This window comes from Solanum lycopersicum, chromosome 5 (genome assembly GCF_036512215.1).
Source record: "Solanum lycopersicum chromosome 5, SLM_r2.1".
NCBI classification, from domain to species: Eukaryota; Viridiplantae; Streptophyta; class Magnoliopsida; order Solanales; family Solanaceae; genus Solanum; species Solanum lycopersicum.
This window is the reverse complement of record NC_090804.1, coordinates 365541-383285: the sequence shown is the minus strand read 5'-3', so window position 1 is coordinate 383285 and position 17745 is coordinate 365541. Positions and strand designations below refer to the sequence as shown.

The 17745-nt window shown below is 36.1% G+C and overlaps 4 protein-coding genes across 9 annotated transcripts; all 4 read left to right on the top strand.

Annotated features, from left to right (window-relative positions):
- Window positions 1-77: 77 nt before the first annotated feature.
- Window positions 78-13769, top strand: LOC101244666 (putative late blight resistance protein homolog R1A-4). 5 transcript variants are annotated; one of them, XM_069297679.1, is made up of 7 exons: window positions 78-471; window positions 1172-5111; window positions 5200-6368; window positions 7143-7659; window positions 7852-7909; window positions 9207-10003; window positions 13499-13769. In XM_069297679.1, the coding sequence occupies exons 2-3, from the start codon at window positions 1723-1725 to the stop codon at window positions 6356-6358; spliced, it is 4548 nt and encodes a 1515-aa protein (XP_069153780.1). In that variant the 5' UTR covers window positions 78-471; window positions 1172-1722; the 3' UTR covers window positions 6359-6368; window positions 7143-7659; window positions 7852-7909; window positions 9207-10003; window positions 13499-13769. The 5 variants fall into 5 exon arrangements, with proteins under 5 accessions (XP_069153780.1, XP_069153777.1, XP_069153781.1 ...); XM_069297676.1 differs by having other exon boundaries at window positions 100-663; XM_069297678.1 differs by having other exon boundaries at window positions 103-667.
- On the top strand, window positions 6510-7692 carry LOC112941517 (protein NSP-INTERACTING KINASE 3-like). The gene is made up of 2 exons (XM_026030998.2): window positions 6510-6513; window positions 7292-7692. The coding sequence occupies exons 1-2, from the start codon at window positions 6510-6512 to the stop codon at window positions 7690-7692; spliced, it is 405 nt and encodes a 134-aa protein (XP_025886783.2).
- LOC101245543 (F-box/kelch-repeat protein At3g23880-like) lies at window positions 8782-9966 on the top strand. Its single transcript, XM_026030967.1, has one exon. The coding sequence runs from the start codon at window positions 8782-8784 to the stop codon at window positions 9964-9966; it is 1185 nt and encodes a 394-aa protein (XP_025886752.1).
- A 943-nt stretch (window positions 13770-14712) lies between the features above and the next one.
- Window positions 14713-17745, top strand: LOC101245252 (protein trichome birefringence-like 2). Of its 2 annotated transcripts, none has more exons than NM_001324532.1 (5): window positions 14713-15706; window positions 16152-16344; window positions 16427-16617; window positions 16707-16865; window positions 17231-17734. In NM_001324532.1, the coding sequence occupies exons 1-5, from the start codon at window positions 14952-14954 to the stop codon at window positions 17562-17564; spliced, it is 1632 nt and encodes a 543-aa protein (NP_001311461.1). In that variant the 5' UTR covers window positions 14713-14951; the 3' UTR covers window positions 17565-17734. The 2 variants fall into 2 exon arrangements, with proteins under 2 accessions (NP_001311461.1, XP_025886701.1); XM_026030916.2 differs by having other exon boundaries at window positions 14739-15706; window positions 16224-16344; window positions 17231-17745.

Below are 17745 nucleotides of genomic sequence, written 5' to 3'. Positions count from 1 at the left end.
TCAGAATAAATATTATTGAGAATATTAAACTATGTACAGTACAACCAATAAAACAAATAAATTTTATATATTAAAATATGAATGAAAATATAAAAAGAAGTTGCAAGAAAAGACAGAGGTAGGATAAATGTGACATTGTTTTCTTCTTCTTTCTACTTGAATTTTCTGCACTAGAGCCTAGGGTCAATCTCTATACCTCTCAGAACTGGATGCTAACCCTATATTTATCTGAGTCTTATGCTAAAAAGATCTAAGCGGCCTGCCTGCTAACCAAAGCGACTCCTTGTTGGTGGTTGATAGGTGTTGGTCCGATTCACCTATGTCAGTTCGAACTTGGTGGGTCGTTCGTTCGTGTCGAGAATCTCTCTCGTTACTCAGAGTTGATCCGATGCGTCATAGATAGAATGGAGTGGGCTATACGCCGACCCACGTTAAAAGCTTTCTTCTCTTATGAGATTTTGGTTCCAGAAGGTATAGCTCTCGCCTCAGCTTTTTCTTTGAAATCGGAGACTGTTCCAATTTCCTTCTGAGATAGGCAAGCGGAGGGAGAACTAGACGTATCTTGCTAGGCAAAGACAGGTTAGAATGGATAGCTCGCGGGTGGGATTGACGGGATAGATCACTATTGCAGAAGGAGGTAGAACCGGGGGAAGAATTATGGCCGTAGGTTTGCATACACTCTACACTCTACGGATTCGATGGCTGTTGTTGTTATTCCTAAAACTCAAAGTATTTATATATTACTCAGGAAATAGAATAAAAATTCTGCCCCCCTATTACGCAAGTGTGCAGAAACTAAGCTACAAATAAAGAACCTGTTTTGTATAAGTATTTAGTTCAAACAGTTATAATTGTGAAGTGCAGAATAGTAATGGACACAAAATTTAATGTGAAAAATCATTTGGCTCAGAAGGTGTAAAATCAGGATGTATCCAGTAAGATTTAACATGAAAAAACACCTATCCACCTGGCTCAAAAGGTGTAAAAATCGTCAAGTACACAGTAGGATTTAACTTGAAAAATCAATCGGCTTTACAAGTGTAAAAACCGCAACCTAAATCAAGGATTCACTGCTTAGCGGGTAATGGAATCAGTAAAATTAATGAATGTATGAAATATGTTGGTGTCAAGCTCTAAGTCAAGTTGATATTGATGATTCCATTTAATGCAGGATTTGTTAACAATTAGAGGGAACTGAAATAAGGAGATGGCCATGGAGTGTGGCAAAGTGATAGGCGCCATGAACTTTGTGAGGGACGTCCAACATTTTGATATGTCGACGTTTCATCAACTGGAGGATGCTAGAAATAATCTAGAACATGCAGCTGGATTTCTGAGAAAACTGGAGAAGAGATCCCCGGAGAATACGATATCAACATATCTTAGGCCCCTATTTCTAGAAGCTCTTGATGGTTTGTCTGCAATATCTTCTCACATGAAGGATCAAGGCCAGAAGAGTGACATCGTTGAAAGGATTTCGAAGGTGCTGAAAATAATCAAATTGAAGAACATTGCTGAGCGAATCAAAGCTTCAAAACCATCAAGATCATCTAGCCAAGTCACTCTGGAGATGGTGGAGTTTGTCAAATCTTTGCTTGTTTCTGTTCATCATGCACTGTTCTTTATTAGTGCAGATGCTCATGTGTCTGTTCTTGTCAAGAAGCTGTGGATATACGAGGCTTCTTCACGTTTATTGCAAAGCAGTGCATTGAGCATGAGAGTATGAAGGATTTCTTCACCCATGCTGAGGATGTAGCTTACACTGCAGCATACCTATGTTTCTTAGGCTTGAACGGCACTATGGATACTGATATCTCTAAATTTCTGAAAAGGATAAGTCCTTTTAGCCCTGATGTGAGGCAGATTTATCTGAGTGTCTTGATGGGGTTAAATTCATTCAGATCAGAGACTACAATGAATGCCAAATATATGTTTGATTTTGTTAGTGCCCTCCGTAATGATCTGGAAGAGCTACTAAGCAATGTTCATCAAAGTCCGTGCATTCGTCTCCAACAAGGACTTTCACACCTTTCTAGATTTCTCTGGGACATAAAATCAGATCCATTTCCACTTGGAGAATTGATTTCTCTTCAATCACAGATGCAAGCTGTGGCCATTGAGGCAGCGATTGCAATCTACACCTCATATGATGAGAAAGTGAAAATGAAGACTACTGAAACAGACCATTTGCCTTTTATTTTGCAACTGAAGTTAAATCATGTCAAGGTAGAAGTCTCCCTGATTAAGCTACTGAAAAGTAAACCCACTGTAATAGCTCCTCTAAAAGATCTGATTGATTGTGTTCGGGAAGAGCTGATATTCATGAATTTTTTTTTCATGGATGCATTTGAGCAGTGCAAAGAGCAAACTAACGTCACTGAATTTTTCAATCTTATTCAATCTGTAACTAGCCAAGCATGGTTGGTCATTTATTCTCTTTATCGTGACATAAAGAAAGAAGGCTTAGCCAGGGAAATTAGTTGGTCACATTTTCAGTTGCTTCTTAAGTTCAGGTTTATTAGGGCAGTGATTGGACAGATATGTCCCAGAATTTCTGTGTCATCAATACTGGACCATCCCACAATAAATCTGTTGAACTTTCTTCCTCTCAACTTTAAGGTCCTTGATTCTTATTTCAGCATGCTAAAATCATCAACGATAGATTCTTCCGATAGCCCGATGATGGATTTGGTTTTGATGGGGTTTCATGAATATATTCTTGACAACCTGCAACTGAAGAATGAAACCAGTTTGACATTTACTAATACAAATGAGGTTAAAAAGTTTTACTATGGATTGTTGCTCCTGGTAACATATCTTTTTGATCCTCTAGTTCAGTGTAGTGGATTTGGAACTATCGAAATTGAGGCTGCTGGTGATAGTAACAGAAATAGAAGGGTCAGTCTTGTTCTTCAGTATTTGACTGTAGCTTTAAAGCTTATTGAGCCTGAGGAAACCTTGATGGATATGCTAACCAAGGCCACATTGAAAGCTCCAATACTGGATATGGTTGAAAGTGCTCATGAAGAGCTTATTTTCCTCAGAGCTTTTCTAATGGATGTTCTCAGGCAACAGATGAAGCTTAACAAATATCATCATCTCTTGAGGAATGTTGAGGAGACTGCCAACAAGTTAGCACAACTCAGTCGTTTTCGTAATGAAAGATTCATGGACGAAAACAGCACCTGGGAAGTGTGTCTTATATTGTCTGATTTCCTATATGATATTAAGTTTATCAAGGTAGAAATTAGAAAGGTATGCATTCAGGTCTTGGATGCATCACTTATGACTTTGCCAGATATCAAAGGCCTTTTAAACTTTTTATCAAACCGCCTGGACACAGTGCTTGACTGTGATGCTGGTTCGATTGCTTTTCTGATGAATCGAAGTAGAGTTCTCAAAGAGAAACTTATGTACTTGGGACACTTTCTTGCAGATGTTGTACAACACTACAATATGCATCAAGGACTCAAAGACCTCATGAAACATGTTCTAGATACCAAGTATGTCTGTTTATTGTCTGTTGGGGATTATAAATCTGCTTGGTATTACATGTTATCTCTCTCCGATATGAAGCAATTGCTTAAGTTTGTTGAGACAGAGGTCAAAACAATTATTCCTAAAGCTCCAGAGTCATCAAGTTATAGCTTCCCCAAGACAAATGGATTAGGATTTCTTCAATTTTTTCTAGGAAACTTGGAGGAGCTGTTATGTTCTAAGCTCGATTCCGTTATTGACTGGAAGGATCAGATTGGATCAGTCAAGGAAGGCATACTGTGTCTAAGAGATCATTTCGCTGAGAACTTTGATGAGCTAGATGAAGTTTATGGTTTTATATTGAAGGTCACTGAAATGGCATATAAAGCAGAGTTTGTCATTGACTCCTGCTTAGTCAGTTCTCATCCACTCTGGTACAAATCTCATCGAATGTCTGAAGTTCTTAAGAATATCAAGCTTTTAAATAAAGCTGTTACTGAGACTTATGAAAGAAAGGAGATAGATGTGATAGTGAACAAAGTTGCAAAGACCTCCATGAATCCTGTGGCATCCTTATTAGCTTATACGCCAAGAGAAAATGAAGAAATGGAGGGCTTTCACGAGGCAATGGATAAAATTAAGAGGCAACTACTTCGAAGATCTTCTCAGCTAGATATTATCTCCATAGTTGGTATGCCTGGAATCGGCAAGACCTTTCTGGCTGAGAAGATTTACAATAATCTCATAGTTACCCCTCACTTTGATGTTCACGCTAAGTGTCGTGTGACTCAACTATATTCATGGAAAGAGTTGTTGCTTACCATCTTGAATGATGTTCTTGATCCCGCTGATCGCACTGGAAAAGAAGATGGTGAATTAGCTACTGAGCTGCGTCAAGTTTTGTTAACCAAGAGATTCTTAATTCTCGTTGATGATGTGTGGGATAAAACAGTCTGGGACCATTTATATATGTGCTTCAGAGATGCTAAGAATGGTAGTAGAATTATTCTAACTACCCGGCTGAGTGACATTGCCAATTATGCTAAATGTAAGAGTGAACCCCATCATCTTCGTTTATTCAGAGATGATGAGAGTTGGACATTATTACAAGAAGAGGTGTTTCAAGGGGAGAGCTGTCCAACTGAACTTGTAGATGTGGGATTTCGAATAGCAAAAAGTTGTGGAGGATTGCCACTTTCCATTGTATTAGTTGGTGGTGTTCTAAAAGAGAAAGAGAAGAAAGAAGATTTGTGGAAAGAAGTAGAAGAAAGTTTAGGTTCCAAAAATATTGGTAGCTTGCAAAAGAGTATGTCTTTAATTGGATTCAGTTATAAGAATTTACCGCATCATCTGAAGCCTTGTTTCCTCTATTTTGGAGGATTTTTTAAGGGGAAGGATATTCATGTCTCAAAATTGACTCGGTTGTGGCAAGCAGAAGGGTTTGTACAAGCAAATAAGGAAAAAAGAACAGATACCGCACACGATTTCTTGGAAGATCTTATTAGTAGAAATCTAGTAATGGTCATGAAGGAGAGACCTAATGATAAGGTGAAAAGTTGTCGCATTCATGATCTCTTGCACAATTTCTGCCTAGAAAAGTCCAAGCAAGAAAACTTCCTTAACCAAATGAACAGGTACTGAGAGAATTATACTGATTTCGTTGTGTTATGCTTCTCATTGTCACTTATTTTTGTTTATGTTCCTTCTTTTTTTCTGATTTAGGGGAGAAGATATGCTTCCTGAAAAACCTCAAGACTACCGATTGTTCATCCATTCTTACCAAGATGAGATTGATTCGTGGCGTCCATGTGGCTCAAATGTCCGTTCTTTACAATTCAAAGTGGCAGACCCGGATAGCTTGTTATGGCCTCGTGATATCTCCTTCATCTTTGACAGCTTCAAACTTGTTAAAGTGTTGGATTTGGAATCGTTCAACATAGGTGGCACTTTTCCTAGTGAAGTAGAGTCATTAATTCATTTGAGGTACTTTGCTGTTCAAACATATGCAAATTCAATTCCTTCGTTTATAGCTAAGCTTCGGAATCTTGAAACTTTTGTGGTAAGAGGATTGGGAGGAGAGGTGATAATACCTTCTTCTATTCTAAAGATGGTCAAATTGAGGCATTTACTTGTAAAAAATCGTGCTTCATTTAGTTTGCAAGGAAACATGGGTGAATCATTTTCTAACTCTCAATTAGATTATTTGGAAACCTTTTCCACTCCACGCCTCTCTTATGGTCAAGATGCAGAGATGATTTTGACAAAGATGCCAAATTTGAGAAAGTTGAATTGTATATTTTTGGAGACATTTAGTTATTTAGAGAAATTGAAGGGAAGGTGTGTTCGTTTTCCCACATTAGAGTTTCTAAGTCACCTTGAATCCCTAAAGTTGGTTTCCAACTGCTATCCATCTAAGCTTCCTCATGTGTTCAATTTCCCCTCAAAACTAAGGGAATTGACTTTGTCTAAGTTTCGCTTACCCTGGTACGAAATTTCTATCGTTGGAGAACTGCCTAACTTGGAGATCCTAAGGTTGCTTTCCAGAGCCTTCGAAGGGAATGAATGGGAAGTGAATGATTCAGAATTTCGTGTACTCAAATACTTAAATTTGGACAACATCAACATTTCACAGTGGTCCCTCTCTAATGATGCTTTTCCTAAGCTTGAACATTTGGTTTTAACCAAGTGTAAGCAGCTTGAGGAAATCCCTTCTCATTTTGGTGATGCCGTAACTCTGAAAAGCATTGAAGTAAACAGGTGTGGCCGGTCTGTTTCCAATTCAGCCTTGGAAATTCAAACTGCGCAACATGAAGACATGGCAAATGATGCTTTCACAGTTACAATACAGCCTCCAGATTGGGCTAGAAAACCATTTGCTTGACTCGTTTCTGGTACACTCTTGCGATATTCACCTAATTACATTTCGATTTCTCTAAATTTTAATATGCGTATTTTCTAATGTTATACTTGTAACTAAAGAGGCTATATGCTATATACTTGAATCTGTGTGCTAAAACTGAACTTTTTTGAAGATGGGTCAGTTCCTTTTTTCTCATAATTGGGAATAGTACTGCTGTCCAGTTTTTGAAGTGTTTGATATACCATTCAATATCTATTTCTTGAAGATATGTGACTGAAGTTTCTATTATTCATCTCTAAATAAAAGCTAGTAGAGGGATGCAAAGAAATCATTTTCTGTTGGGTTTCGTATATTTTGATGATTGACAAAGTAATGGAATAACTTCATGAAATAGGTAGATGATACATGTTTTAGCATACAGAGTCCAACTTGACTTTATCTCTGAATAAAAGGAGTCTTGAGTAGAAAAGATCACGAGTTATAATACTACACACACATGAGCCTAACTGAACCTCAAAAGCTAGCTCATGAGGGGAGGTTTGTCCAAGTCTATCTAAAGAGACCAAATTCCCATCCCTCTACCGATATGAGACTTCTTAACTGTACAACACATATCCAGGACAGGAGTCCAAAGACGTATAGACTTAAGTATCCAAAGCAACAAAAGAGTCAGAGTTCTTAGAAGATGGGAAGCACGGCTAAGAGCTATAAATATATAAGGTTTTCCACAAAGGAGACTCACAATCTGAACAATATTTTTCAAATTGCTATCTACCATAACATTCAATTTCTCCTCTTGATGCAGCTTTCTCACCTGCATATCATTAAACGAGAGAGAGTTGAAGTATGCGAGCCTTGTAAACTACATGTACACACCACTAGCTAGCAATATTCCATATAGTCTAACAATCAAACATTAAAATAAAATATTTTATTTTAATGTTTGATTGTTAGACTGGTCAAGGCGGAAGAAGATAGCACAAGGTACAGCGAGAGGGCTAGTTTACTTGCATGAGCAGTGTGATCCCAAAATTATCCATCGTGATGTCAAAGCAGCATACATTCTGTTGGATGAAGAATTTGAGGCAGTAGTTGGTGATTTTGGATTGGCAAAGCTCTTGGATCACTGCGATTCTCATGTGACAACTGCTGTTAGGGGCACCATTGGCCACATTGCTCCAGAATATTTGTCTACTGGCCAATCGTCTGAAAAAACTGACGTTTTTGGGTTTGGAATCTTGCTACTTGAGCTGATTACAGGTCAGAAAGCTATGGACTTTGGTCGAGGGGCCAACCAGAAAGGTGTTGTTATGCTTGATTGGGTGCGTCTCTTTCTCTTTCTGTGGATGTTGTAGTGAGTACTTTTTGAAATATGTAGAGTTGTGCATCTCTCTCTTTCTCATAGCTGTTTCCTTTTCAGTTATAAGGAGTTGTTGGTTGAAATAGCTAGTGCCTAGTGGTGTGTATATTATGACATTTCAATTGAGTCGTAACTTTATGATATGTATTTACAGAAAAACAATATGTGTTGATGTGAATGCAAGCGAATAATCAAGAAAAAATATGAATCAAGTAAGTACCTACCTACTTTTTTTCCTTTCATATGAAAAGACTTAAATACCAAGAAACTCATTGTTTATTTGAGCTGAGTTTTTTCTTCACAGTGAATTAAAATTATTAATCATTAAGTGATAGTCAATTAGGCTTTAACTAGTTATGTCACATGATGAGTCAAATCTTGAAAATATATTTTTCTAGTTTTTGATCTCAAAATATTCATTTTTTTTTTAACTTAGACTTCATTTTTTTAGAGTACTATCATACTTATTTTACTAATCTCGCAATTTTCGATTGATTATTTGACTAATTACTATAACTATGATATTATAGCAATTTTCGATTGTTATGCGTTGATCGTAATTCGATTTGAGAACTTCTTTTACAAAATTCTTTATCAAGTCATCGCCAACAATCAACTTAAGCTATAGAAAAATAGAATTATACATTTACCGAATTCACTAAAAAAATGAGCATCTACCAATGAAACATCACTAGAGAAAACTCAACAAAAACAATTTTTTTCATTTAAAATGAAAAAGGCGCGAAAAATAATCGTTAGCGCAAAAATCTCAAAAAGAAAAAAAGCATAACAATTAACATTGAGAAAAAATTTGATTGATTCGTAACAAAATCAAGTGGTTAATTGAAGAAGAATAGAAAAAAACTTGCTAAAAATGACGAATATATTAAAAAAGACAAAAGAGAAATGTGTATATATATACATTCTGTTGGTGAAGAATGATTAAAAAAACCCTTTATTACCGACCAAAAAAAGGTGATATATATATATATTATAAGAGTAGTAAATACTATAACTTGCGGCAAGAAGAGAGGTTTCGATAAGGCAAAGAATGAAGCTTTCGATGAAATTTTTGGTCGCCAAAATGATATCTGAAGGTCGTCATCGACGCCCAAAACAGAGGAGGCTGAGAAGGCGTACTGAAATTTCTAGGGAAGATTCCATGGGGTGTTTGCCAGAAGAACTGATCCTAGCTATTCTTGTAAGGGTTCCAGTTAAATACCTCTTACAGTTCAAATGTGTTTCCAAAAATTGGTTTAATTTGATATCTAGCCCTGAATTTGTGAAAACTCATCTTGATTTTTCTGCTAACGATTACACCCGCCATATGTCTCTGTTACAATATAATGCACTATCGACGGAGATTAAATATTGTTATGTTACTTGTTTATTTCATGAACCTGTTATTGAGGCGCTTGATTTGTATTGTCCCATGAAAAATACACCTCAAAGTGTTCAAATTTCGGGTTCTGTTAATGGTTTGGTTTGTCTTTCTGATGGGTTTGGTAGGTTGGTGCTATGGAATCCATCAATTAGAAAGTTCAAGAATGTGTTTGGATTTCTGCCTACAAAGATGGGTTCCGCCTGGTTCAAGAGTGGTTTTGGATATGATGAGGTCCATGATGACTATAAGGTAGTGGGTATTTTTAGTAACATGGTTAAGGCCTATTTTGAGGCTGTCATATATAGTTTAAAAAGGGATTCTTGCACAACACTTGAAGATTTTAAACCTGGGGTGACTTACTGTGGTGATGCTAAATTTGTGCATCGTAAACTTCATTGGATTACTTATCGTAGACGTGGTTGGGGCATCTCGTGTATTGATTTGGTTGAAGAGAAATGGGGAAAGTTGGAGCTGCCTAGCTGCAAAGAAGAACAAGAATTGAAGCTTGGAGTGTTGCAAGGTGATCTTTCGTTCCTCTCTAGTAATGATGAGAGAAATCACTCTGATGTGTGGGTAATGAAGGAATATGGAGTTAAAGCATCTTGGACAAAACTGTATACCATCAGGTATCCCGAGAACTATAAGCTAGTGACGCCCCTTTTCACGTATAGTAAAGGTAAAATTCTACTCGCGTTTAAATCATCTTTGGCGATATATGATCCAAAGAACGACTCTATCACATATCCAACGGTTACTAATGTTGAGCTTACTGACTCTATCACACATGCAACGTATAATATTGACGTTACTAGTTATTACAGCATTGTTGAGGCAGAAATCTGCATTGAAAGCCTAGTTTGTCCGGATTTACCAAACAAATATTGAAAGATGTCAGAGCTCCTGTCGTAATAGTTAACAACTTGTAAGTATTCTTTCGCTGCATTTTTCACGTGTTTTAATATTAAGCTTATTTTTTCGTTTATAGTAGACTAACTTTAGAATGTTGCCCAAGATGTTCAAAATGAATACACCAGATATTCCTACTTAAATTGAGTTATCAATTCTAATCTTGGAATGTCACTCAAATATTCAAAATAAATATTTCCATGTATTCCTACCAACTCCAAAATATATATGACTTCTACCAAGGTGTTAATCACTTCAAGCCTGAAATTAGGAGCTAAGAAGCATTGCAGAAGATGGAGCAATTCTATCCTAGCAGTAAGACTTAAACATAAAACCTGCAACCAGCCTTGCCGCGCATCAATTTAAAATAAATTTACCCGCCCCGCAGTGCACAGCCTTACTTTAAACCTGCCCGCATACATAAGCGGACCCACATGCACCCGACAACTTTTTTTTTTTTAATTATATCATATATATATGTATAGATGGTCTATAAAACGATAGTATATTTGATTGAGCAATCTTATAACCAAAAGTCGTCTGAGTGCACTTGGTCGAAGTTTCCCCTTCGGACTGAAACAACGCGAGTTCAAATCTCGCGAAAGGTTCTATTAATTGCCTTTTTGCCACCTCATCTGACCCACCTCCTTTCTTAATCACCCCTTTTTGCCATCTCATCTGACACCATTCCTTTCTTTATTGAAATTAAAGACAAATAAAAGCCCTAGCACAATTCTAAATAAAACATAAGACTGCTAGAATATCTACGAACTTACAACTTACAAGTATTCTTCAATCTTCATACATAAATGAAGTCCTACTCCTAATATCTTTGCATAAATTGACAAGTTCTTCTTTTTAAGCGTACTTATATTTGTCCTATGAAAGAAGGGGTGTGATTCCCCTATCAGAAATGTGGTGTTTATTTATAAGTTTATATTTTATAGTCTTGTGAAAAGAGGAGTGTGATTCTTCCATTATATATTGTTTTTGTTGTTCTAAAATATTCTTAATAAAAAGTAGATTGTTTTTCTCTATTTTTTTTTTTAACTATAATGTTCAGTATTTGTTAAACTGGAATAAAATATAAAGTCACTATTAAAATTCATTGGGGCCTCAAAATTATGGAGGCCTAAACAGACGCTTTGAGAACCTTACCCTTGAGTCGCTGCTAGCCTTACCCTTGAGCCACTTTTGGTGCCCCCTATCTTCAAATCTCGGGTTTGCCTCTGCCCGCATAGGCTTAAACCTGCCCTGCCCTGTCCGGCCCCACCGCATTGCCATCCCTAGAAGGTAGATGTTATCATCATTTAAAGTTTAACAAAAACTTCCTACTTTCGTAAGAATTACTCATTTTTCAAAAGTTTGAATCATTTTGTGAGCATAGGCACAGTTGGAAGTGTTGATTTGCAGTGTCCAACACACTATAAAACTAACTTATTTCCCCTTTACAAATAGGAAGATCAATTTCTTTTTCTTTTTTCAACCTATATGCAGGTGAATTAATTTTTTCATTTTCTCTGACCTTCGTCGCTTCCATTTATTCAACTGCCTATAAAACATTGCTCACTTTTAGATGTTGGCAGCAACGTTAGCTCTTCCCTCTTAATTTTAAATTCTAAGCTTTTTATTTTAAAAATCTTGTTTCGGGGTCAGGATATCCTATTCTTTGCGTGATCTGTTACTCTCAAACTAAATCTCAATTTGATGTAACCAAAAGCACTCAACATTTACCAACCTTTAGGGGCTTAATATGGTATTTAGCTCTTAAATTTTGCCTCGTCAATAAGGAGAACAACTTATAGCTGCTGTAAGGCCCAAAACCGAATTCATATTCAACACCATCGTAGTACCTTAATTTCCCCTTCAACTACATCTTTTCTGGCAGGCTCAAAGATTTCTTCTTTATCATTTTCATCTGTATTCGGTGTACCTCTCAAATTATCAAAATAGGTTAAGTTGCCTATTTACAACGACGATTGAGGCCAAATAATTTCATCACATCTAAAACATGTTGCTCGGACACTCCAAAAATGATGCCCCACCCGTGTCGGATCCTTCAAAAATACACTATTTTGGGGGGATTGGACACGCACCCGTCGACATGTTTGAAAAGTCCGAGCAACATAGCTTTTTCGTGCAAATGTTGAATCATACAACATTTTGAATTGCTCAGATTTTGCTACTGAAGTTGCATTGAAGCTAGTCGACTTTGCTGTCGTCTGCAATGGTGAATAAGTGTTACGCCTTCTACTCTAGCTCTTGAGTCACGTGTTTCAAGTATGTGTGCGACTCGAGGATAATTGAGTCTGACCCAACTGATTTATTGCTTGAACTTCCTCTACTTTATCCAAATTTAAAACCCTGAAGTTGCTGCAAAACAGAATTTTGATCCTTCCCCTTTTAGCCATCGCCTTTATCTCCCTTAATGTTTCAGCCCATTCAAAAAACACTCTAGATAACTTTAGATCAGACACCTCCTCCTTCCTCTTTCATAGATACCGACACCTTTCCAAAATCTTCATGAAACGGAGTGTATCCGGCTCTTCTTCTTTCACTTTAGCATTGAGTTGAGAAACTGAGTTGAAGGAGAAAACAATTTTAGGAAGCGTGTAGCTGCTATAATCTTCTTCACTGCTATAAAAAAAATATTGAGGCCTCTCTCTTAAATATCGCTTTAAGTCCCCCAATATTGTTGAGTCGGCCCTGATTGATACTTCTGGTGTCATCGTCGACTACTTAAGAACTTTGTCTTCAGAGATCCAGAACTAGTAGAGACACCTTTGTTTGCTCGATTCCTTTTACGAGAACGTCTGGGAGAAGTGACCTCCTCTTCTTCATCTTCATCATCGGTGTTAATTGTTATACCAAATGACCTGATACGTTGAGGAATGTGAACATTGAAGTAATAGTTGACGATGCTTTGCCTATTCTTGGAAGGAAAACATGTTAATGCTGGTTTCATTAAGTGTTTGCCTTTCTACAGACACGTCTTAGCGAGGGACCTGAACTTCTTTTGGTCCTTAGTGTTCCACAACTATGAAACTTCTCCTCCCATTTCATCAAACTTCCAGACATTGAAGGCTGTCTCTAGTTCAGACTTCAACTTCACTTACTGCTGTATTCTATAATCTGAAACTTACATCATTCTTTTTCCCCTTTACAGATAAGAAGATTAGTTTCTATTTCTTTTTCAACCTACTGCTATACTCGCGAGTTAACTTTCTGTCCTGTCGATAAAACATTGCTCACTTCTAGATGTAGGCAGCAACATTATCTCTTCCGTCTCAATTTTAAACTAGAAGCTTTTAGTTTTTGAAAAAGGGGTCAGGATATCCTATTCTTTTTGTGATGTAACCAAAGGCACACAACACAACTCACATATTCTTTTACATGTATATTTCTTTGGTTATCATGTCTCCATAAGGAAACCAACCTGTAGGAGTTTCAACTGATATTTCGCACACTAATAAGAACAACTTATACTCATATATATTGTTGATGATTGCAGGTTGTTGTAGAATCATACATGTGTTCAGGGGAACATATATACTTGCTACTCATGGTTTAGCAACTACATAGGAGAAGCAAATGCAAGCTTTCGACCAAATGGTCTACTTTACCTCAATTCACCATTTTGAACCTTATACAAAAGATTTTTCCGTACTGTGATGTGAAGTAAGATTATATCATTGCAGGTTGTAAAAACTCTATGATGCTACTTAATTTTGTTGAAAGAAGCAAGAAACGCTCGTAAATTGAACTTGTTAGTTGGAACACAATCATACAAGTTTATGCTCTCGTTTTTTGTTTTTGTTCTTAAGTTTCTGCTTGGTGTAACTATACACAATTAGATATTTGATAACTTTGCTCTACAATATCTACCGTTCGTGATGTAGGTCTCGAGTAAATTTGAACATGTATTCACTCATCTACCGACTAATCTAATTTTTGAACTTGAAATTTCAATTAAATTATATTTTAATATTTATTAGGTGTTTAATAGGATGTGCCTTTGGATAAATAAAAAGTTTTGGCAAATATGAGGATTTAGTTTTCCAAATATCTAGAATTACTCCATATGTTCATGTTACTCCTCCGTCATTTTTTACTTGGATTTAGTTTAAAATTATAAACATTTTCTTACAAGAATTCTATGAGAAGTTTTGGCAAACGAGGCGTTGCCATGAAAATCAAATACTCTAATTAGTCTTATTTGATGTGGCAAGTGTCACGAACTTTATTACAAGTTGAAACAATTAATTTTATAATGTTTTTATTTTTAATAAAATAATTTACAATTATCTAAATAAAAGTTTATTTCAGACAATGCTTCTACATTTTTTCAAGTATTGTCCACAGTCAAACAATGTCACATATAACAGAAAGAGAAAAGTATCATTCATTTAATTTTGCTTGAAGGTATTTTTTTTATTAAAAAAAATATGATTTTGATGAACTACTACTCCCTCTATTGTTAACTAAATTTGTAAGATTGCACATATATATTCAACAAATATATTTAAAGACATAATTTTTATTATTATATATTTTTCATGATATTATAAAATAACCTAAAAAATCTAAAACTTCAATAAATAAATAAAAAGTAATTCAATTATTATTTTGAACAATAAAAAAAATCAAATAATATAAAATAAAAGAGTAATAAAATCGTCAAAACTTAACTATAATATAATATACTTTGTCTTTAAAATCTCAAATAAGTACTCTATATATATATAGTAATAGATTAGATCTCAAAAAAATAATGTAATTGAAGTCCCCCACAGTCCACCACGAGTCCTTCCTTAGAAGAGATCTACAAAAAAAAACTTTTTCTTTTTTGCCTCTTCCACATTGTAATTGCCAAAAGAACAAACTTTGTTCATAAAAATTGGTGTATATTACAAAGAAAATCATTGATTTTTTTGTTTTCCATTGATGAGGTTTTGAGATTTAGAATGGACTTGACGAAACTGCCATTTTCTGATTCTTCTCCAAGAAGAAAGGTAGTTGTTTCTGGCTTTGGTTTGGGTGTTGCTGCTTCTTTAACTTTTGTTTGTATTCTATTGTTGAAGTATTCATCAAAATCTCCATTTTTAATCCCTGTTTTTAGTTACAGTGATAATAATAATAATAACAACAGTAATAGTACCCTCATTTCTTGGCCTTTCGCTTTCTCTAATGCTAGTGTTAGTTTGAGTTCCAAAGCTTCACACAGTGGAAACTTTAGTACCAATAAAATTGATGAAAGTGGGATATTTTCCAATTTTGGGGAAATTTTAGGAAATCCCCATGTCTCTGAAAAGGTAAAAAATGAAAGCTTTCTTGTTCAAGAATCAGGGAATGGAACTGTTTTGAGTATCCAAGATTCCACAAACTATAATGTGACCTCAACTTATATTGAGGATGTTGTGGGATTAAGTGGTGGTGATAGAAAAAAAGTTGCAGTGGGTGAGGGTAAAGGGAGTTTGCCTGTGGAGAAGAATGCTGTGTTGTTTAAAAGTGATGGAGAATCATTGATTAGACGCCACAGGGATTTTTATGGGGATTGTGATGTATATGATGGTGAATGGGTTAGAGATGACACGAAGCCGTATTATCCTCCGGGTTCTTGCCCTATGATTGATAGGGATTTTGATTGTCACCTTAATAAGAGGCCAGATGATGAGTATATCAAGTGGAGATGGCAACCATATGCATGTGACATACCGAGGTACGAGTACTAATACTCCTACTCACAATGTTTGAAATTTGACTATGAATTACAATTTAGTCTTTGGTAACACCCTCAATGCATAAAGTGATATTTACTTTTGGATTGAACTTAAGAACAAATGTTCTGGAACTACCTTGTAAGACAGAACATAGAAATCTATATTCCGATGCTGCCCCAAAAAGTACAATGTATTTTCTAATAAGTTAATCCAGTATGTTGCAATTGCTTGTAAATTTCTTAGGGTGTTAGTTTTTGACTATATCTTGTGTGAAAGTTTGAGTGCACACCTATGAACTGCAAGCAGCCAAACTTGACGTCGTTTTAAATGTGTTTCTTTACTGACATTATTCACATCGCCAATGAAATTTATTAGATTTACATAGTCTATGTTGCATATTTAGTTATATTGGTCGATTTAACTGATTTACACCTCACACACTAGCCTCAATGCAACTGATTTTCTGGAGAGATTGAGAGGGCAAAAGCTTGTTTTTGTGGGGGACTCATTGAATAGGAACATGTGGGAGTCCCTTGTTTGCATTCTTCGCCACAGTATCCGAGACAAAAGGCGAGTTTATGAGATATCAGGAAGGCATGAATTCAAAAAGAAGGGCTTCTATGCATTCAGATTTGAGGCAAGCTATTTAACCTCTTTTTTCCGTGACCTGAGAATTGCTAATATCCTTCTCATCTTATCATGCTGTGATTTGGTTGCAGGATTATAACTGTTCTGTGGATTTTGTTAGCTCTCCATTTCTTGTCAGACAATCAACTTTTAAAGGGAAAAATGGTTCTTTCGAGACGCTAAGATTGGATTTGATGGACAAGACGACTTCAATGTATAGTGATGCTGATATTGTAATTTTCAACACTGGTCATTGGTGGACTCATGAGAAAACCTCCAGAGGGTTAGCACTTTACTTCTTTCACTAAAAGCTGGATCTTGCATGTCATTGGTAGTTGAAATTTATGAACTTGTGCTCTTGGTGGATTATAGGGAAGACTACTACCAGGAAGGTAATCATGTGCATGGAAGGCTCAAGGTTTTAGAGGCGTATAAGAGAGCGATTTCCACTTGGGCAAGGTGGGTGGATCAGAACTTTGACGGAAGCAGAAGTCAAGTTATTTTTAGAGGATATTCGGTCACACACTTCAGGTACAATTCTTTGTTACATGTTACTTATGCTACAACTCTGAAGGGGATGTCATGATTAAGGACCTCTGGGAAAGTGAATGTATGTCCTGTTTTCTGTTAGGCTTGTTTTGTGAATGTATAAAGGGATGTGCTGTTTAGTGAGATGGTCAAGTTGGTCGCTCACTGCAAACTTGCACGTAATGAATATACAGAAGAATAAACACTTTAATTTTATCAAATATATGTTGATTCCTTCAGAAAGTAGATAACTATGGGATTCTTTTATTCACATTACATGTACTCAGCAATAGTGATGTTAAAATAATCTCTCACGTTAGTAAGTTTGTGTATTGAAGAAGGGATTATTATTTATTTTTTTTATGCAGGGGAGGTCCATGGAACTCAGGGGGGCAGTGCCATAAAGAAAGGGAACCAATATTCAACAAGTCTTATTTAGCAAAATACCCTTCAAAAATGAAAGTGCTACATCACGTCCTTCATAATATGACTACCCCTGTCATTTATATGAACATTAGTAGGCTTACAGACTATCGTAAAGATGGTCATCCATCGATATACAGAAAGGAGTACAAGAGAGTAGAAGAAGCAATACACTCTCAGGATTGCAGTCATTGGTGCTTACCAGGTGTACCCGACACTTGGAACGAGTTGTTATATGCGTCTCTCCTGAAAACCAGAAAAGGCTCTTGGAACAACTGAACTTTTTCTTTATTGCTCATTCTTGTCAATGCAAAAAAGAAGCTGGGGATGTTCGTGTGTATTAGATAGATCAGTATTGGAGATGAGAATATTGAGCTAATCACACTATTTTTCATTATCTAACAATGTGATATCTTGTATTTAAGTAACAATCAAAGCATAAACACAAAATTTATACTCA

What these genes read in the sequence shown, in the direction of transcription:
- LOC101244666 (XM_069297679.1), top strand. Translation starts at nt 1,723, where the DNA reads ATGAAGGATTTCTTCACCCATGCTGAGGATGTAGCTTACACTGCAGCA. An exon ending in TTCCTTAACCAAATGAACAG is followed by an intron (nt 5,112 to 5,199) that starts GTACTGAGAGAA and finishes TTTCTGATTTAG; the next exon opens with GGGAGAAGATATGCTTCCTG.
- LOC101245543 (XM_026030967.1), top strand. Translation starts at nt 8,782, where the DNA reads ATGATATCTGAAGGTCGTCATCGACGCCCAAAACAGAGGAGGCTGAGA.
- LOC101245252 (NM_001324532.1), top strand. Translation starts at nt 14,952, where the DNA reads ATGGACTTGACGAAACTGCCATTTTCTGATTCTTCTCCAAGAAGAAAG. An exon ending in TCTATGCATTCAGATTTGAG is followed by an intron (nt 16,345 to 16,426) that starts GCAAGCTATTTA and finishes ATTTGGTTGCAG; the next exon opens with GATTATAACTGTTCTGTGGA. An exon ending in TATTCGGTCACACACTTCAG is followed by an intron (nt 16,866 to 17,230) that starts GTACAATTCTTT and finishes TTTTTTATGCAG; the next exon opens with GGGAGGTCCATGGAACTCAG.